At 37.4% G+C, this 22,217-nt stretch overlaps 2 protein-coding genes across 2 annotated transcripts; both read left to right on the plus strand.

Moving 5' to 3' along the window:
- Positions 1-515: 515 nt before the first annotated feature.
- LOC122708824 (olfactory receptor 4A47-like) lies at positions 516-1,442 on the plus strand. Its single transcript, XM_043925488.1, has one exon. The coding sequence runs from the start codon at positions 516-518 to the stop codon at positions 1,440-1,442; it is 927 nt and encodes a 308-aa protein (XP_043781423.1).
- A 16,850-nt stretch (positions 1,443-18,292) lies between these two features.
- Positions 18,293-19,231, plus strand: LOC122708861 (olfactory receptor 4A47-like). The gene has a single exon (XM_043925627.1). It carries the CDS (start codon positions 18,293-18,295, stop codon positions 19,229-19,231), a length of 939 nt encoding a protein of 312 aa, XP_043781562.1.
- The last annotated feature ends 2,986 nt before the right edge of the window (positions 19,232-22,217 follow it).

Below are 22,217 nucleotides of genomic sequence, written 5' to 3' on the forward strand. Positions count from 1 at the left end.
GAGATCTGGGACAATTAAGGACAGAAACCTTCTATTCATGCTTCGATCTACTCACATTGATTATGTAAATTACCATGAACCTCACTTTTACAGTTTTGTGACTTCACTGAATTCCCTTCCAGTCCGTTCTTGTTTCACTTAAAAAAAAAAATTCAAAAAAAAAAAAAAAATTCAGCTAAAGCATTAATTTCTCTGGAAAGTCTTTTCTGATTTAATTATTATTGATGCATAACTGTACTATGACTAACCGTTTGTGAATTTCCTTAAAACTTATTATACGGATCTGGAATTATCTTATCCCTATTCCTGTATTATATCATGAGGGCAAGTAACTCTACCTTATTCAACTTGGAGATACACTATCAATGACACATTGGACATGAAAAGACTCTCGACATACATTCTTTTAATTGAATATATAACAGCAGATGAAAATTTAATTCATTTAAAAGTTTTCCCCTTGTTTTGTAGGTACACTGCTTCTAACAAGTGAACATAGAATTTAGACAGACTAGATGGAAACAAGGAACAATGTAACTTACTTCATCCTCTTGGGCCTCACACAGAATCCAAAGGAGCAGAAAGTCCTTTTTGTTACATTCTTATTCTTCTATATCTTGACTGTGGTGGGAAACCTGCTCATAGTTGTGACTATAACTGTCAGTAAGAACCTGAACTCACCGATGTACTTTTTTCTTGCTAGCTTATCATTTATGGATGTAACTTACTCTTCTTGTATTACACCTAGATTGATTTCAGACTTGTTCTTTGGGGAAAAAATCGTATCCTTTAAATCTTGCATGACCCAGCTATTTACAGAGCACTTTTTTGGTGGATCAGAGATCGTACTTCTGCTGGTGAAGGCCTATGACCGCTACGTGGCCATCTGTAAGCCCTTGCATTATCTGGTGATCATGAGGCAGAGGGTATGTGTTCTGTTGCTGGTGGTGTCCTGGGTTGGAGGTTTTCTACACTCAGCAATTCAACTCAGCACTGTTTACGGGCTCCCGTTCTGTGGCCCCAATGTCATTGATCACTTTACCTGTGACATGTTCCCTCTACTGAAAGTCGTCTGTGCTGACACCCATGTCACTGGCATCTTAGTTGTGGTCAATGGAGGACTGATCTGCAGTCTTGGGTTTCTGCTCTTACTCGTCTCCTACGGAGTCATCCTGCACTCTCTGAAGAACCTGAGTCAGGAAGGGAGGCGGAAAGTCCTCCAGACCTGTGGTTCCCACATCACTGTGGTTGTCTGCTTCTTTGTTCCCTGTATTTTCATAAATGCAAGACTGGCTAAGACTTTTCCCATTGACAAATCTGTGAGTGTGTTTTATACCGTCATAAGTCCCATGCTGAACCCAATAATCTACAGTCTAAGAAATTCTGAGTTAACTAATGCTATGAAGAAGATCTGGAGAAGAAACATTTTTATCTCATATTAAATAAGTGCATCATTTACTATGAAGGGAGACATTTGACATCAGAGTCCATTTTCCTAGAATGCTGAAGTCATTTTAAAATTTGTTTCTGGATTCACTTTCTCCAATGAATATATATTAATTATTTTTAAATAATGTAATTATAGAACTGTGCTATTATTAACAGTTTCCCTCCCTACTATAATGGAAGGTCTATAATGCCTTGTTTATCACTGTACCTAGAAAGGCATAACGCCTATATAGTGAGAATTAATAATATATGGTGATGAAACTTATAGTGGGAAAATTATACACAAAATTTTTAATTTAATATGTTTTTTTTTTGTAAGTAATATTGAACTAAGATATTAATAATCAAGATTTTCCAGGTGGTGCTTGTGGTAAAGAATCCATCTACCAATGGTGGAGACCAGTGTCAGGATGATCCCCTGGAGAAGTGCGTGGATACCCACTCTTGAATCACCATTGTCAGAGGAGTTTTGTGGGCTACAGTTCATGGGTTGCAAAGAGTCGGACATGACTGAAGTGACTTAGCATGCATTAGTAAACAGAATGAATGAAAACCAAACAATATGGGATAAAGTTTTTTTTTTTTTTTTTTTACAGTTTATAGTTTTTTTTTTTCATTTATTTTTATTAGTTGGAGGCTAATTACTTTACAATATTGTAGTGGTTTTTGTCATACATGGGGATAAAGTTTCAAATAAATTTCCTATTTCTCTCAGCATTTTCCAGCCCTCATTCTCAGCTGTTGTTGGGTCACTAAGTTGTGTCCGACTCTTTGCTACCCCATGGACTGCAGCATGCCAGACTCCCCTGTCCTTCACTCTCTCCTGGAGTTTGCACAGGTTCATGTCCATTGAGTCAGTGATGGTAGAGGTTGGCCTTAAATGTGTTTCTTTTCATCTGGTAATAATCTTGGTACATGCAAGTGTATTTAACATACAGATATTTGTTTCTATATATATATTTAACACTCGCTTTTACTATGCAAAATCTTGAAAATGTTTTCATTCCAGTCCATATATTGTGTGCATTTTACAGGCAAGATTACTGGCGTGGGCTGTCATTTCCTCCTCCAGGGGATTTTCCTGACCCAGGGACAAACACCCATCTCTTGCATCTCCTGAATTCACAGGTAGATTCCTGACCACTCTGCTACCTAGGAAGCCCAATCCTTATATATAACCTTAATTTTTCTTCTGGTGGGCAATACTCCTTATAAATTTTTACTAGAATTAATGTGTACAGTCCTCTCCAGTTGCTTGCTAAACCTTTCTATGACAAAAATTATTCAAAAATACATGGTTTTATAAATAGGTAAATATGAGTTCATTGGCATAGAATCATTGCTATATTTGAATCAATCATCAGGTAGTATATGCATTTAAAATGTTCATATTGATAGTTGTAGCCAAACTACCATTCTTGAGGTTCTTCTAATAGTTACAGTCCTATCCACTATCTGTGTGAATACTTTTATCTGCATCTCAATGAGCAGTACCTGATAAATATGTCATCTGGTTCAAGTTATACTTTAGCAATAACTGTTTTGATATAATTTAGTTTGGTCATATTTCCACATATTTAATTTGATTTTTTTGTGAAAAAAATATTTATTTTACCCATTTCATTCAATTCGTTCTCTTTTTCATACTGATTTTTATGAGATATTTATGAACTAAAGAAATGATCCTTTTTACCACTGCATATGTAGTTAATATTTTCTGGTTATATGTTTTTAACTTTTTGAACTATGTAGAATGCTTCTTGCATGTAATTTTTTTTTTACATTTTATATTTAATTTTTTTGTTTTTTGTATCCTACTTGGAAATTTTTTCCCATTACACTTGGGCAAAATATTCCTCAATTCTTTTTCAGTATTTAATTTTTAAAGCCTCTTTATATCTTATATTAAAAAGTTTGATCCATCTTGAATTTATTTTTGGTATAAGAGTTGAAAAGGGACTGAAATTTTAGTGCTTTTACAATATTTTGAGGTTTTTAAAAATAGTCTCATAATTATCTTTTTGTCATTAATTTGAAACCTGACTATTATATCCCAGTGTATTTGGATCCAATTCAAGACAATCTTCTGTTTCAATGATCTCTTTATTCATGTGCAGGTTGACATAGAATTGCTATGATGTGTAACACATTTTGATCTGTGAGGAGACTGGTAGTTTTTTATTTCTGTTGTTTTTCAGAAATATGCCTAGATCTTCATAGTTCTATTTCAAAATTGTTAAAAAATAAACAATAATTTGAATATAAATCAGATAAATAATATAGTTTAGAATGAAAATTAAGTTAAATATATTTAAAAGAGGCTAGTCACAAAACAATTTTCAGGTGTTATTTTCAATGAGATTCCTTTTAAGAAGGCTACTTTAGGAAGAGCTTAAAAACCTATTACCCAGTCACCGGAGGTGTCTTCAGCCAACACGTCACCTGCCGTAGGCTTGGGCAGAGCTCGAGTTTCCTGTCTGTGTTTCTGACACCTCGTGGCTAGCTGTTGTTCTTCAGCTATGACACCTAAAATGCTAGCTGACATTTGCTGTAAGAAAAAAAAAAATTCTTTCAGCAAGTTCAGGTCTCAAATGTTTGCCGAGAATCTACTGGTGCTGAGATCATTCCGCCCATACTGGTTGCCAGGGAGCACTGTGTGGCCATTTGCAAAACCTTGTGCTTTAAAACCACCATCAGCGACAGGGATGAGGCTTCTTCTTTCAAGTGGCATGAGCTAGATAGAGGGCTGTACTTGCTGCCGCCCAGGTTCTCCTCATGGTGTGGGTGCCTGTCCGTGGCTACAGTGTCATAGACCTTCATGTGTGACGCAAACCCTTTGTGGAAGCTTGTTTGCATGCACAGTCACAGCCTTGATCTCTGTTGCTGCCAGCAGTGGGTTCTTTTGCCTGTGAAATATTTTCCCTTAACGGTCTCCTATGTGGTCACCTTGTGCTCCCAAAAGATGTACAGGTTGGAGGAGAGATGGCAGGTCCTCTCCATCCGTGTCTCTCACATCACTGTGGTCCTCTCAGTCTTTGTACCCTGCTTATTTGCAGCAAGCAGACCATGGCTGCATTTTATACTTTGAAAACCCCCTGCTAAATCTCTCAGGCTTGCACACTCAGAAATTTAGAGGCAAAAAAATGCTATGAGGAAGTTCTGGAAAAAACAAAGTGAGTATGGAAAATAAGCATAACAATATAAAATGGCTTTGTCTTTTAAAGGTAGAAGAGAAAATGTAATTTTATGGTTTGGGGCCATAAAATAATACTACTTATTAATAGTATGTTTATTTTGAAATTTAGGCACTCAGAGGCAAATTCCAGGTAGAGAATTATTTACCATTATAAAACTGTATTTATATTTAGGTATTGCCCAGTTGTTAGTTAAACTTTAATTTGCTGTCAGAATTAGGGTTTGACAGATCACCAGCCCAGGTTGGATGCATGAGACAAGTGCTCGGGGCTGGTGCACTGGGAAGACCCAGAGGGATGGTGTGGGGAGGGAGGTGGGGGGGAGATTGGAATGGGGGACACATGTAAATCCATGGCTGATTCATGTCAATGTATGGCAAAAACCACTACAATATTGTACAGTAATTAGCCTCTAACTAAAAAATAAATGGGAAAAAAAATTAGGAGGGTACATGTTGAAGATAAGCAATTAAGAAAAAAAAAGAATTAGGGTTTGAGAACTCCCTGGCAGTTCAGTGGTCGGGGCTATGTGGTTCCATTGCCAAGGGCCAGGGTTCAGTCCCTGGTAAAGGAACTGGGATTCCACAGTCCACATTGTTGTTTTTGAGTCACTCAGTCTTGTCTGACCCTTTGTGGTCCCATGCACGGCCACACAACCGGCTTCCCTGTCCTTCACCATCTCCCGGAGTTTGCTCAGATTCAAGTCCATCGAGTCGGTGATGCCCGCCAACCATCTCGTCCTCTGTCGTCCTTTTTCCTCCTGCCTTCAGTCTCTCCCAGCATCGGGGTCTTTTCCAAGGACCCCTTCCAATTTGGGTCGTTTCAGCTCTTCACATCAGCTGGCCAAACTATTGAAGCTTTAGCTTCAGCAGCAGTCCTTCCAGTGAATACTGAAGCTTGATTTCCTTTAGGATTGACTAGTTTGGTTTCCTCACAGTCCAAGGGGCTCTAAAGAGTCTTTTTCAGCACCACAGTTGAAAGGCATCAATTTGTTGGTGCTCAGTCTTTTTTATTGTCCAGCTCTCACATCCGTACATGACTACTGGAAAAACCACTGCTTTGTCTGTATAGACTTTGTAGGCAAAGTAATGTCTCTTCTTTTTAATATGCTGTCTAGATTGGTCATTATTTTTCTTCCAAGGAGCAAACATATATTTTTTTATAAAATAAATTTATTTATTTATTTTAATTGGAGGCTAATTACTTTAGAATATATTGTGGTGGTTTTTGCCATACATTGACATAAGTCAGCCACAGGTGTACGTGGGTCTCCCATCCCAAACGCCCCTCCCACATCCCTCCCCATTCCATCCCTCTGGGTTGTCCCAGTGCACCAGCTTTAGTGCCCTGTCTCATGCCTGGCACTTGGACTAGCGATTTATTTCACATATGGTAACATACATGCTTCAATGCTGTTCTCTCAAATCATCCCACCTCACCTTCTCCCACAGAGTCCAAAAGTCTGTTCTTTATATCTGTGTCTCTTTTGCTGTCTCACATTAGGGTTGTCATTACCATCTTTCTAAATTCCATCTATATGTGCTAAAATACTATATTGGTGTTTTTCTTCCTGACTTACTTCACTCTGTATAATGGGTTCCTTGCATCTCATTAGAACTGATTCAAATGTATTCCTTTTTTATGGCTGAACAATATTCCATTGTGTATATGTACCACAACCTCCTTATCCGTTTGTCTGCCAATGGACATCTAGGTTGCTTCCATGCCCTGGCTATTATAAACAGTGCTGTGATGAACATTGGGGTACACGTGTCTTTTTCAATTCTGGTTTCCTCAGTGTGTGTGCCCAGCAGTGGGATTGCTGGGTCATATGGCAGTTCTATTTCCAGTTTTTTAAGGAATCTCCACACTGTTCTCCATAGTGGCTGTACTAGTCTGCATTCCCACCAACAGTGTAACACGGTTCCCTTCTCTCCACACCCTCTCCAGCATTTATTGCTTGTAGACTTTTGACAGCAGCCATTCTGACCGGTGTGAGATGGTACCTCATTGTGGTTTTGATTTGCTTTTCTCTGATAATAAGTGACGTTGTGCATCTTTTCATGTGTTTGCTATCCTTTTGTATATCTTCTTTGGAGAAATGTCTGTTTAGTTCTTTGGTCCAATTTTGATTAGGTCATTTATTTTTCTAGTATTGAGTTGTGTGAGCTGTTTGTATACTTTTGAGATTAATTCTTTGTAGCTTTTTGTGCTATTATTTTCTCCTATTCTGAAGGCTGTCTTTTCACCTTGTTTATAGTTTCCTTCATTGTGCAAAAGCTTTTAAGTTTAATTAGGTCCTGTTTGTTTATTTTTGCCTTTATTTCCATTACTCTGAGAGGTGGGTCATAGAGGATCCTGCTGTGATTTATGTCAGAGACTGTTCTGCCTATGCTTTCCTCTAGGAGTTTTATAGTTTCTGGTCTTACATTTAGATCTTTAATCCATTTTGAGTTTATTTTTGTGTATGGTGTTAGAAAGTGTTCTAGTTTCATTCTTTTACAAGTGGTTGACCAGTTTTCCCAGCACCACTTGTTAAAGAGGTTGTCTTTTCTCCATTGTATATTCTTGCCTCCTTTGTCAAAGATAAGGTGTCCATAGGTGTGTGGATTTATCTCTGGGCTTTCTATTTTGTTCCATTGATCTATATTTCTGTCTTTGTGCCAGTACCATACTGTTTTGATGACTGTAGCTTTGTAGTAGACACTAAAGTTGGGCAGGATGTTGGCAATTTGATCTCTGGTTCCTCAGTCTTTTCTAAATACAGATTTTACATCTGGAAGTTCTCAGTTCACATACTGTTGAAGCCTAGCTTGAAGCATTTTGAACATTACTTTACCACAATCCACATGGCACAACCAAACATGTTGGCAACACCAACAACAAAACAGACAAGCAAAGAGAAACTAGTTAACAAATATCTAAAGACAAACCAACAAGAGAACAGTTGTTAGTATATAGTTCTAGAGATTTTGTTTTTAATTTTTGAAATGCAAATGTATTCATTTATTATTACCCATTACAATTTTTTATTTATGTTGTGACACTGCCACATACATAGATATTCCCTGTAGCTCTGAGAGTAAGCTCTTCCCACTTAGGGTCCATCGGTAACTTTGGTGACTCTTTTGGAAGGTGGAGATGTAGTACAATTTGTGGTTTGTAAACTGTGTGGTATATATTGACACTGATTTGCAGAGAGGAAAGTTTCACATTATCAAGCCCCTCTTCCCCTTGCATAGCCAGGCAATCTGAGTAGTCCAGAAGAGAACAAAATTGTTCAAAGGTGTTTCAGTTCAGTTCAATTTCAGTTCAGTTGCTCAGTTGTGTCCGACTCTTTGCGACCCCATGAATCACAGCACGCCAGGCCTCCCTGTCCATCACCAACTCCCGGAGTCTACTCAAGCTCATGTCCATTGAGTCGGTGATGCCATCCAGCCATCTCATCCTCTGTTGTCTCCTTCTCCTCCTGCCCCCAATCCCTCCCAGCATCAAGGTCTTTTCAAATGAGTCAACTCTTCACGCGAGGTGGCCAAAATATTGGAGTTTCAGCTTCAGCATCCAATTAACACCCAGGACTGATATCCTTTAGGATGGACTTGTTGGATCTCCTTGCAGTCCAAGGGACTCTCAGGAGTCTTCTCCAATACCACAGTTCAGAAGCATCAATTCTTCGGTACTCAGCTTTCTTCACAGTCCAACTCTCACATCCATACATGACCACTGGAAAAAACATAGCCTTGACTAGACGGACCTTTGTTGGCAAAGTAATGTCTCTGCTTTTTAATATGCTATCTAGGTTGGTCATTACTTTCCTTCCAAAGAGTAAGCATCTTTTAATTTCATGGCTGCAATCACCATCTGCAGTGATTTTGGAGACCCCAAAAATAAAGGCTGACACTGCTTCCACTGTTTCCCCATCTATTTCCCATGAAGTGATCGGACCGGATGTCATGATCTTAGCTTTCTGAATGTTGAGCTTTACGGTGTTTAGTATCGTGCATTTAAAATCTAGTTTTGAACTCCAAAATAAAGAGTTTGGGTTTTAGTTCCTTCTTTCTCTTGCCCTCCTTTTTTTTTTTTTTTCTTTTTTCTTCCTTTTTTTCCTTTTAGTTTGCTTTGTTTTCTTCATGTGTTCTGAGTACTTAGAGCAACTCCTGGCCCATAGTAGGTACTCAACATTTGTTAAACTGTTAACATAAATATTTAGACTGACAAATAGCACTAGTATATTTAAAATAATCAACAAGGCCAATGGTATTACACAGGGAACTCTGCTGAATATTTTGTAATAAGTTAATGGGAAAAGAATTTGGAAAAGAATAGACACATGCATACACTGTGTACGATTCAGGACAGCTGAACAGTTGAAACTAACATGTTGTTAATCACTATACTTCAATATAAAATAAAAATTTAAAAATAGAGATTTTAATTTACTGGTTCTGTCATTGTATTGACATATTTACCTCTTAAACAAACTATGCAGGTGTATCATATTCCATAAAAACCTGGAATGTTAGGTCCATGAATCAAGGCAAATTGGGCATGGTCAAGCAGGAGGTGACAAGAGTGAACACTGACATCTTAGGAATCAGTGAACTAAATGGGATGAGAACGGGCAAATTTAATTAATACAACCATTACATCTACTAATTTCGACAAAAATTCCTTAGAAGAAATGGAGTAGCTCTCATAGTCATCAAAAGACTCTGAAATGAACTATTTGAGTGCAATCTCAAAAAAGACAGAATGCTCTCAGTTCATTTCCAAGGCAAATCATTCAATATCACAGTAATCCAAACCTATGCCCCAACCACTAATGCTGAAGATGTTGAGGTTGAATGGCTCTATGAAGACCTACAAGAACTTCTGGAATTAACACACACACACACACAAATATTTCTTTTTCATTATAGGGGATTGGAATGCAAAAGTAGGAAGTCAAGAGATACCTGGAGTAACAGGTAAGTTTGATCTTTGAGTACAAAATGAAGCAGGGCAAAGGCCAACAAAGTTTTGCCAAGAGAACAAACTGGTCATAGCAAACAACCTCTTCCAACAACACAAGAGACAACTCTAATATGGACATCACCAGATGGTCAATACCAAAATCAGATTGATTATATTCTTTGCAGCCAACAATGGAAACACTCTATACAGTCAGCAAAAAAAGAGCAGGAGCTGACTGTGGCTCAGATCATGAGCTCCTTACTGCAAAGTTCATACTTAAATTGAAGAAAGTAGGAAATAACCACTAGACCATTCAGGTTTGATCTAAGTCAAATTACTTATGATTATACAGTGGAGGTGGCAAATATATTCAAGGGATTAGATCTGATAGATAGAGTGTTTGAAGTGGACAGAGCTTTGTAACATTGTCCGTGAGGTGGTGACCAAAACTGTCCCCCCAAAAAGGAATGCAGCAAAGCAAAATGTTGTCTGAGGAGGCCTTACAAATAGCTGAGAGAAGAAGGGAAGTGAAAAGCAAAGGAGAAAGGGAAAGATATACCACCTGAATGCAGAGTTCTAGAGGACAGCAAAGAGAGATAGGAAAGCCTTCTTAAGTGAACAATGCAAAGAAATAGATGAAAACAATAGAGTAGGAGAGACTAAATATTTCTTCTAGAAAATTTGAGATACCAAAGGAGCATTGCATGCAAAGACAGGCACAATAAAGGACATAAACGGTATGGACCTAACAGAAGCAGAAGATTTAAAAACAGGTGGCAAAAATATACAAAAAAAAAAAAAAATTCATGACCCAGATAACCATGATGGTCTTGTCACACACCTAGAAGCAGATATCTGGTGTATGAAGTCAAGTGGACCTTAGGAAGCACTACTATGAACAGAGCTGGGGGTGGTAATAAAATTCCAGTTGAGCTACTTCAAATCCTAAAAAATGATGGTATTAAAGTTCTGTATTCAATAAGCCAACAAATTTGGAAAACTCAGCAATGGCCACAGAACTGGAAAAGGTCAGTTTTCATTTCAATCCCAAAGAAGGACAATGCCAAAGATGTTCAAACTACTTTATGATTGCACTCATTTCACCTTCTAGCAAGGTAATGCTCAAAATCCTTCAAGCTAGGCTTCAACAGTATGTGAAACAAGAAATTTCAGAAATACAACATGGATTTAGAAAAGGATAAAGAACTAGTGATCAAATTGCCTCCATCCATCCCATCATAGAAAAGGCAAGAAATTCAGGCAAACATCTGCTTCATTGACTACACTATAGCCTTTGACAGTGTAGATCACAAAATACTATGGAAAATTATTAAAGAGATGGGAATACCAGGCCACCTTACCTGTCTTCTGAGAAACCTGTTTGCAGGTCAAGAAGCAGCAGTTAGAATTGAACACAAAACAGTGGACTGGCTCCAAACTGGGAAAGGAGTGTGTCAAGACTATATATTGTCACCCTGCCTTTTAACTTCTATGCAGAGTGGTGGTGTTGCTTTCAGTCACCCAGTCATGTCTGACTCTTTGTGACTCTGTGGGCTGCAGCATGCTAAGCCTCCCTGTCCCTCACATTCTCTTGGAGTTTGCCCAAGTTCATATTTATTGCATCTGTGATGCCATCCAGCCATCTTATCCTCTGATGTCCATTTCTTCTTCTGCCCTCTATCTTTCCCAGCATCAGGGACTTTTCCAATGAGTCATCTGTTTGCATCAGATGACCAAAATCCTGGAGTTTCGGCTTCAGCATTAGTCCTTCCAGTGAATATTCAGGGTTGATCTCCCTTAAGACTGACTGGTGATCTTCTTGTTGTCCAACAGACTTTCAGGAGTCTTCTCCAGCACCACAGTTTGAAGGCATCAATTCTTTGGCATCCTGCCTTCCTTACTGTCCAGCTTTCACAACCATATGTGACCACGGGGAAGACCGTAGTCTTGACTATCCAGACCTTTGTTGGCAGAGTAATGTCTTTGTTTTTCAACACACTGGATAGGTTTATCATCACTTTCCTGCCAAGAAGCAATCATCTGCGGTCACCATGGCAGCAGTCACAATCTGCAGTGATTTTGAAGCCCAAGAGGAGGAAATCTGTCATTACTTTCCAACTTCTCCCCTTCTATTTGCCACGCAGTAATGGGGCCAGATACCATGATCTTAGTTTCTTTTAATATTTGGTCTTAAGCCGGCTCTTTCACTCTCCTCCTTCACTCCACAGAGTACATGATGCTAAATGCTGAGCTAGATGACTCACAGGCTGGAGTCAAGATTTCCAGTAGAAATAACAATCTCAGGTATGCAGATGACACCACCTTAAAGGTAGAAAGTAAAAAGGAATTAAAGAACCTCTTGATGGGGGTGAAAAATAAGAGTGAAAAAGCTGGCTTACAACTCAGCATTCAGAAAAAAATAAGATAATGGAATCAAATTCTATCACTTCCTGGCAATTAAAAGGGGGACAGGTGGAAACAGTGGCAGATTTAATTTTCTTGTGCGCATGTTAATTCACTTCAGTTGTGCCTGACCCTTTGTGACCCCATGGACTGTAGCCTGCCAGACTCCTCCATCCATGGGATTCTCCAGGCAAGATTGCCATCACCTCCTCCAGGGGATCTTCCAAACCCAGGGATTGAAACTGCATTTCTTATGTCTCCTGTGTTGGCAGGAGGGTTCTTTACCACTAATTTTCCTTAATTTTCTTGGTCTTCAAAATTGCTGTGGCCTGTGACTGCATCCATAAAATTAAAAGGTACTTACTCCTTGGAAGAAAGACAATTACAAACCTAGACAATTTATTTAAAGGCAGAGACATCACTTTGCTGACAAAGGTCTGTATAGTGAAAGCTATGGATTTTCCAGTAGTCATGGACTGTTGTGAGATTTGGACCATAAAGAAGGCTGAGGGTTGAAGAATTGATGCTTTTGAACTGTGGTGTTGGAGAAAACTCCTGAGAATCCCTTAGACTGCAAGGAGATCAAATTAGTCAATCCTAAAGGAAATCCTAAAGGAATATTCAGCTCTGAATATTTATTGGAAGGACTGATGTTGAAGCTGAAGCTCAATACTTTGGTCACTTCATGCAAAGAGCCAACTCATTGAAAAAAATCTTGATGAGAAAGATTGAGGGAAAGAGTAGAAGAGGGTAGTAGAGGATGAGATGATTGGATGGCATCACCAACTCAATGGACATGAGTTTGAGCAAACTCCAGGAGATACTGAAAGACAGGGAAGCCTGACATGCTGCTGTCCTTGGGGTCACAAAGAGTTGGACACGACTTAGAGGCTGAACAAGAACAATCCTAATCCCATGATATTTGCATATATTTTGGACTATCATGCTACACAGCTTATGTTCACATCATAAACCTATTAATGAAGTCACCTTAGTTCTTAAATTATTTTTTGAATTATGGTCAAATGTGCATAATAAAATGTACAATTTTAACCATATTAAAGCAGCATTAGGTTAATTCACGATGTTATGCAAGCATTACCATGTCTGTATCCAGAACTTTTCCAGCTTCTCAGACTGAATTTCTGCAACCATCAAACAAAACTGTCCATTTTCAGCCACTGAGCCCCAGGCAAACACGATTCTACTTTCTGTTTATGATTTGCCTTTCTAAGTGTTTCAGTCAAGTGGAATCAAACAATATTTAGATTTTTTGTGACTGCTTTTGTCACTTAATGTCATATAATATCCTAAAGACATATGCAAAGGTTTATTTCTAGACTTTGTGTTTTACTCCATTAGTCTGTTGTCCATATTTATTCTAACACTAGTGCTGTGATTACTATAGCTTTGTAGTATGTTTTGCAATCTGGAAGTATGAGACTTCCAACTTTCTTATTTTTCAAAATTGTTTTGACAATTTGGAGTCTTGAGATTCTTATGAATTTTATCATGAATTATTCTATTTCAGTGAAAAATAGGTTAGAATTTTGACAGGGTTTGTACTAAATCTGTAGATCACTGGAGGTAGCATTAACATCGTAATATTATTAAATATTCTAGCTTATAAATATCTTCCCATATATGTGTGCATTCTTCAATATCTCTGACTAATGTTTTGCTGTTTTTAGTTTATATGACTATTGTTCTATGGTTGTCTATTCTTAATTATTTTATTCTTTTTGGTGCTGTTGTAAATGGAATTATTTTCTTAACTTCTCCTTGGTTTGTTCATGATCATACAAAAATTCAACATTTTACGAAAAATCTCAGCAAGTTTGAAATAGAAGGAAAGTACCTCGACATAATGAAGTCCATGTATGACAGATCCACAGCTAACATCATCCTCACCATTGAAAGATTTAAACCTTCCCCTTAATATCAGAAAGAGGACAAGAGGGCTCATGCTGAGAAAGCTTTTCATACACAGTACTGCCATAAAAATTCCTGTGAAAAATTCAGGGCTTTCTATGTAAAGCTACTGTCACCTCTGAAGTGAGATAATTTTATTTATTAATTTTTATTTAGCTTTCCCTTCTGTAACACTCCCTCTATTGGCAGCCACTTCCTCTCCTTTAAATCACAGATTAAATATCATCTTCTAAAAGAGGACTCCATTTCGGTTCAGTCGCTCAGTCGTGTCCGACTCTTTGCAACCCCATGGACTACAAGCACGCCAGGCTTCCCTGTCCATCACCAACTCCCAGAGCCTACTCAAACTCAGGCCCATCTCATCGGTGATGCCATACAACCGTCTCACCCTCTGTCATCCCCTGCTCCTTCCACCTTCAATATTTCCCAGCATCAGGGTCTTTTCCAATGAGTCAGTTCTTCACATCAGGTAGGGAAAGTATTGGAGTTTCAGCTTCAGCATCAGTCAAATTCTCCCTCTTTTTTGTCACAGTACTCTAGTTCTTATATTGCAAGGCATAAATAAGAACACAAGTACTTTATTAAATGTCTCCTTCTTTATTTTTTGACTGCTCTATAAGAAAATAAGATTCTTGCAAAAAATATTTTTTTTACATGATTTTCCCCCAGGTTAGGCTAATTGCTGTATCCTTATTCATAGCAAAATTGCTGGCATAAAGAGGTGGCTTAACATTTAAAAAATTAATAACTGGATATATAATTAGCTATTAGCTATTTTATTTTAAGGTGTTTAATTGTGTTTTTTGATATAACTTTTGTACGTCTAACCAAAATTTAAGGTGATTAAATTGCATATTAAATAAATGGAAAGAAATGCATGCTCTGGCAGGTGGGGAAATACATGACAAGTTCACTGAAGAAAAATGACTGGGTTTATATATTATTCTTGATTGCCTTTTTTTTTTTCTTTACTGTTTGAAATTCTTTTTTTTTTCTTCATTTATTTTATTAGTTGGAAGCTAATTACTTTACAATATTGTAGTGTTTTTTGCCATACATTGACATGAATCAGCCATGGATTTACATGTGTTCCCCATCCCGATCCCCCCTCCCACCTCCTTCCCCATCCCATCCCTCTGGGTCTTCCCAGTGCACCAGCCCTGAGCACTTGTCTCATGCATCCAACCTGGGCTGGTGGTCTGTTTCACCCTTGATAGTATACTTGTTTCAATGCTATTCTCTCAGATCATCCCACCCTCGCCTTCTCCCACAGAGTCCAAAAGTCTGTTCTGTACATCTGTGTCTCTTTTTCTGTTTTGCATATTGGGTTATCGTTACCATCTTTCTAAACTCCATATATGTGCATTAGTATACTGTATTGGTCTTTATCTTTCTGGCTTACTTCACTCTGTATAATGGGCTCCAGTTTCATCCATCTCATTAGAACTGATTCAAATGTATTCTTTTTAATGGCTGAGTAATATTCCACGGTGTATATGTACCATAGCTTCCTTATCCATTCGTCTGCTGATGGGCATCTAGGATGCTTCCATGTCCTGGCTATTATAAACAGTGCTGAGATGAACATTGGGGTACACGTGTCTCTTTCAGATCTAGTTTCCACGGTGTGTATGCCCAGAAGTGGGATTGCTGGGTCATATGGCAGTTCTATTTCCAGTTTTTTAAGGAATCTCCACACTGTTCTCCATAGTGGCTGTATTAGTTTGCATGCCCACCAACAGTGTAAGAGGGTTCCCTTTTCTCCACACCCTCTCCAGCATTTATTGCTTGTAGACTGTTGGATAGCAGGCATTCTGACTGGCATGAAATGGTACCTCATTGTGGTTTTGATTTGCATTTCTCTGATAATGAGAAAAATTTGATTGCCTTTAGTCTCAAAGGATTCTAAATCACTTTTTAGAATGTTGGACTTTTTTTTCCCCCATGTTGGACCTTTCTGACATGAATTATGTGACTTGGTGTATTAACATCTTTACATATAGATGACCTTTAAAAACTTTGGGGAAAATCCAAGTGAGTTAATTAAATAAGAATCAGTCTTGGACACATTCCAGTTCCAAGACTCAATAATAATTGCAGCTGGAAGGGATAAAATATCCCGTGATCTCCACTCCTAAGAAGAAGAAGATGATAATCGCTTAGTAACTGGCATTGATTTTTCCGAAAGTTTGTAAGTGTGACTAAAAAAAAAAATTCATGGAAATATCTTTCAAAATCTTAGATTAACTAATCTGACCATGTTAACATGACAGAGTGAAAAGGGCTAAATAGCCAAATGCTAATTTTCTTTTTCAAGTTAGTAAAAAGAAGTTACTTGTGAAAAATCTCCCTGGGAAATGGCTACTTGATATCTTCTATGTATTTATAGGATTTCTTGGTCATTTTGATAAATTTCCTAACATGATAAACTTTTGTTTTTCTGTATGTACCTTATTTGAAATTCCTTTCAAATAATCTACAGTGCACATAAAAATGACTTGAATGATTATAAGACTCCATGAAGAAAATGTACAGTCAAATAAAATATATTCTCAAATAATAAGGCAACCTTTTGCCATCTATCATTATACTGGATGAAAAATAATTCCTAGTGTCTATGTGTAACTTAAAGTCATCGTTCAGATTTTGAACAAGTCTCCAAAGGTAAGACTAGTGGCCAGTCGTGGGAACCAGACTCATAAGTGTGGGACTTTGTTGTATAAGAAGCTATATTACTTTGAAATCAATCAAACTTAGGTTCCATTCTAGATAAACCACTTAAAATTTGTTATTTGAGGAAAATGAATGAGATATTCTGAGTACTAGTTTTGTCCATTATAAAATGGGAATTCCAGTTCTTGTTAACTCTAAATATTTAATGTGATACATTAAATCATGAGTGTGTGATTGCAATATATGGTTAAGACTTTTCAGCAGCAGGATGATGTCATCAGAATAAAATTTGAAAGGACAATTTGGGCTGCTTTGGGAGAACCAGTTTTTGGAGGCCAGAATAAACAGGGAGAGGTTTGGCAGGAGGCTACTGCAGTAGACCAGGAAGAAAGTAAGAAGTAGGATATGACCAAACTTGTGATATATTTTGAAAGTAGAGGAAAGAGGAATTAAAGTTTTATGAGACTATCAGTGAGTGAAGAGCACTGAATTTTTTTGTCTGAATAAGAGCGTGGAAGATAATAGGGTTTAATAGATAATATGGAACACCTGTTTAAGTTTTGTATAGGAAATGTTTATAGTAGAACTTTTAAAAGTTGGTTTTATAAATACTACACTGTCATTAAACTGTATGTCAGAATTAGAAATGTTGCATATATGGGTTTGAAAATTAGAGGAGAAATAGGGACTGACACAAAATGAGATTTTCGTGGCATTTATTGGTCAGGAGAAGGGAAATATCCAACCAAAGACCTAAGAAGTGTCAGTGAGGTTTGAGACAATTCAGGGCTAGGATCTTCTGTTCACAGTTTGATCTCCCTACACTGAAAAATCCCATGGACAGAGGAGCCTGGCGGGCTACAGTCTATGGGGTTGCAAAGAGCAGGACACGACTGAGCGACTAGACAGAGAGGGGACAAGGATCTTCTATTCACTGTTTGACCTCCCTACACTGATTATGTAAATTACCGTAACTGGGTTTCATTTATTATGCTTTCTGACTCTATAAATGATGCACCTTTTTATGGAGTTCTCTTCCCATCTTTTTTATTCTTTCAATTTTTTTTTAATCTCAGCCAAAGCATTTCTTCCTCCAGGAAGCCTTCTTTGATTATAGTTTGTTATACTCCTATACTGTGACCCTAAGCACCGTGTAAATATGCATTTTAAAGAAGTAGTCTCTCAGCCGTGTCCAACTCTCTGACTGCTTGAACTATGGTTCACCAGGCTTCTCTCTCCATGGAATTTTCCAGGCAAGAATAAGAGAGTGGGTTGCCCTTTCCACCTCCAATGGATCTTAACAACCTAGAGATCAAACCTGGGTCTCCTGCATTGTGGGCAGATTCTTCACTATCTGAGCACCAGAGAGGCCAAATATTAGTGGCACTTATAACTTGGATTTGAAATTGCCTAATCCCTTGTTATGTACCATATCATTGAGGGAAAGAAACTACCTCATTCAACTTGGTAATCAAGTGGCCACGACACAGTAGACACAAATAGATGTTCTATATACATTTTTCTTTTTTTTTTTTCTAATGAATGGGAAAATAAACAATTATACATTGAGTGTTTTCCCCTTCAAGTGTTTTTTTTCCCCCAGTTTAAGTGTGTTTTTGTTTTTGTTTTTCCCTTGTGTTTTAGATCAACTGCTTCTAATACCTGAGCTCAGCTTCTGTCCAGACTGGATGGAACCCAGGAACAATGTAACTTACTTTGTCCTCCTGGGCCTCACTCAGAATCCAAAGGAACAGAAAGTCCTTTCTGTTATGTTCTTGTTCTTCTATATTTTGACCCTGGTAGGCAACCTGCTCATTATCATGACTGTAACTGTCAGTAAGAACCTGAACTCACCGATGTACTTTTTTCTTGCTAGCTTATCATTTATGGATGTAACTTATTCTTCTTGTATTACCCCTAGAATGATTTCAGACTTGTTCTTAGGGGAAAAAATTTCAAAAAAAATATCATTTGAATCTTGCATGACCCAACTGTTTACAGAGCACTTTTTTGGTGCATCAGAGATTGTGCTTCTGCTGGTGATGGCCTATGACCGCTATGTGGCCATCTGTAAGCCCTTGCACTATCTGGTGATCATGAGGCAGAAGGTTTGTGTTGTGCTGCTGGCGGTGTCCTGGGTTGGAGGTTTTCTGCACTCAGTGATTCAACTCAGCACTGTTTACGGGCTCCCATTCTGTGGCCCCAATGTCATTGATCACTTTATCTGTGACATGTTCCCTTTATTGAAACTCGTCTGTACTGACACCTGTATCATCGGCATCTTAGTGTTGGCCAATGGAGGACTGATCTGCACTCTTGTTTTTCTGCTCTTACTCATCTCCTATGGAGTCATCCTGCACTCTCTGAAGAACCTGAGTCAGGAAGGGAGGCGGAAAGCCCTCCAGACCTGTGGTTCCCACATCACTGTGGTTGTCTGCTTTTTTGTTCCCTCTATATTTGTAAATGCAAGACCTGCTAAGACCTTCCCTATTGACAAATCATTGAGTGTGTTTTATACAGTCATCAGTCCCATGCTGAACCCTTTGATCTACAGTCTAAGAAATTCTGAGTTAAGTAATTCCATGAAGGAGGTCTGGAGAAGGAACATCATAGCTCATTTTAAATAAGTGCATTAGTTACTATGAAAGGAGTCATTTGACATCAGCGGCCATTTCCTTTGAATGCAAAAGTCATTTTGTGTTTAGCCCCTCAGCTGTGTCCAACTCTCTGCGACCGCATGAACTGTAGCCCGCTAGGCTTCTCTGTCCATGGGGATTCTCCAGAAAAGAACACTAGAGTGGGCTGCCATGTCCTCCTCCAGGGGATCTTCCCAACCCATGGATCAAACCCAGGTCTCCCACATTGCTGGCAGATTCTTTACTATCTGAGCCACCAGTGAAGCCATTTTGCAGTTTGATTCTTGTTTCTCTTTCTTCAACAAGTTTATGATAATCATAATTAAAGATTACAATTGTACAGCTCTGCTATTAATAACAGCTTTTCTCCCTACTAGAATGTAGAGTCTATAATTACTTGTTCATCTCTGTACCTAGAATAATATAATGCCTATATAGCAAAGAGACACCTGGGAAGCCCAACCAATTTATGGATATATATTTTTTACTCTTTTTCATGAAAGAAAAAGTAAAAATGATGCTGCAGTTCATGGGGTAGCAGAGAGTTGGACACAACTTAGAGACTGAAAGCAACAACAACTCTTTTTCAGGATAGATCCATTTTTATTTAGATTCTTATCATGTAAATGAACTTTTAATTTATACAATTTAAAGTATTTAATTCTATATATATTGCCTTCTTTACTATATTTCAGTTGCATTATACACAAAATTTTTAACTTAATGCTTTTCCTGTTTACAAGAAAATTTGAAGTAAAACAGGTATTAATAAACTGCAGTGATGGAAACCAAACAATATGGTATGAAGTGTAAAATGAATTTGCTATTTTTTCTCAGCATTTTCCAGCCCTAATTGTTGGCCCTAAATCTGTTTCTTTTCATCTGGTAATAATCTTTACAAATGCAAATGTAATTAACATACATGTATTTGTTTCTTTCTATATATGTAACACTTGCTTTCACTATTCAACATCTTGAATATATTTCCATACCAGTCCATATATTTCGTGCATGCATGCTCAGTTGCTTGTAGTTTCTGACTGTTTGAGTTACCGTGGACTGTAGACTGCCAGGTCCCTCTGTCCATGGAATTTCCCAGGCAAGAATTCTGGAGTGGGTTGCCATTTCCTTCTCCAGGTGATCTTCCCAATCCAGTATCAAACTTGTGTCTTCTGCATCTCCTGCATTTACCAATGTGCCACCTGGGAAGCCCAAGTCCAAATATATATATATATATATATATATATATCTTATCTTAACATATATATATATCTTAATTTTTCTTATGGTACAAAGTTCTCCTTATAAATTTATACAAAAATTAATATGCACATTTCTCTTCATGTGGTTGCTAAACCTTTTTATAACAAATAATATTCCAATAAATACAAGCTTTATATATGCGAAAGTATGAGTTCATAGGCATAGGATTGTTCCTATGATATTTGAACCAATGATCAGGTAATATATGAATTTAAAATGTTGATGTTGATAGCTCTTGCCAAACTACCATACTTGAGGTTGTTTAAATAGTTACAGTCTTGTCCAGTCTATGAGAATTCTTTTGTCCACATCTCAATGACCAGTACCTGATAAGTATGACATCTGATTAAAGTAACTCATAGTTTAACCACAACCCTTTTGATATAATTGAATTTGATTATCTTTCCATATGTTTATTTTTATTTGTATTATTTTTGTGTGAATTTATGTGTATATAAATATACAGAATTATATACATATATTCATTCAAATTTTATCTGTTTCACTCAATGGTTAATCTTTTCCATACTAAATTTTATGAGATATTTATATACTAAAGAAATGATCACTTTTACCACTGCATGTGTAGTTAATATTTTCTGGTTATATGTTTTTAAGTTTTTAAACTATGTAGAATGCTTTTTGCATGTAATTGTTTTACATTTGGTATTCAATTTTTTAAATTTTTTTACCTTGCTTAGAAAGATTTTCCCCATTCCTCTTGTGTCAAATATTCTTAAATTTTTTTTCCAGAGTTTAATTTTCAAAGCATTTTCATATCTTATGTTAAAAATTTTGATTCATCTCTAATTTATTTTGGTTTAGGAGTTAAATGGGGATTGAAATTTTAGTGGTTTCTCTATATTTTATGGTTTTTAAAAAATAGTTGCATGATTATCTTTTGGCCATTAATTTGAAATCACGATTATTATATCCTGAAATCCCAATGTATTTGGATCCAGTTTGACACTCTTCTGTTTCACTAATCTATTCATGTGCAGGTTGACATGTAATTGCCATAATATGTAAGATATTTTGATCTGTGAGGAGACTCGCAGTCTCTCATTCCTGTTGTATCTCACAAATATGCCTAGACTTACATATTTCTATTTCAAAATTATTAAAAATTAATGATACATTTAATGTAAATAAAATAAATGATATAGTTTAAAAGTAAAATTAAAATTAAGTAAAAGAAATTTAAATGAGGTCGGGCTTCCTTGGTGGCTCAGAGGTTAAAGCATCTGCTTGCAATGGGCGAGTCCTGGGTTTGATCCCTGGGTTGGGAAGATCCCCTGGAGAAGGAAATGGAAATCCACTCCAGTATTCTTGCCTGGAGAATCCCATGGATGGAGGAGCCTCGTGGGCTACAGTCCATGGGGTCGCAAAGAGTTGGACATAACTGAGTGGCTTTAAAAGAAAAAGTCACAAAACTGTTCAATTAAGATTCACCTTAATAAGGTGAAATTAGAAAAAAAAAAAAAAGTGAAATTAGGAAGAGTTTAAAAAACTGTTATTTAGGTCATAATACGCATCTTCAGTCAGCAAGTTACCTATTGTAAGCTTGGGTAGAGTTTAGCGTTCCTGTTTGTGTTTCTTGTAGATCACTTTCTTATCCCTTGTAGATCGCTGTTGTTTTTCAGCTATGACACCTGAAATGCTGGCTGACACTTGCTGTAAAAACAAAAAACAAAACAAAACAAAAAAACGGCAA

The sequence above is a fragment of the Cervus elaphus genome, chromosome 1 (genome assembly GCF_910594005.1).
Source record: "Cervus elaphus chromosome 1, mCerEla1.1, whole genome shotgun sequence".
Taxonomy (NCBI): Eukaryota; Metazoa; Chordata; class Mammalia; order Artiodactyla; family Cervidae; genus Cervus; species Cervus elaphus.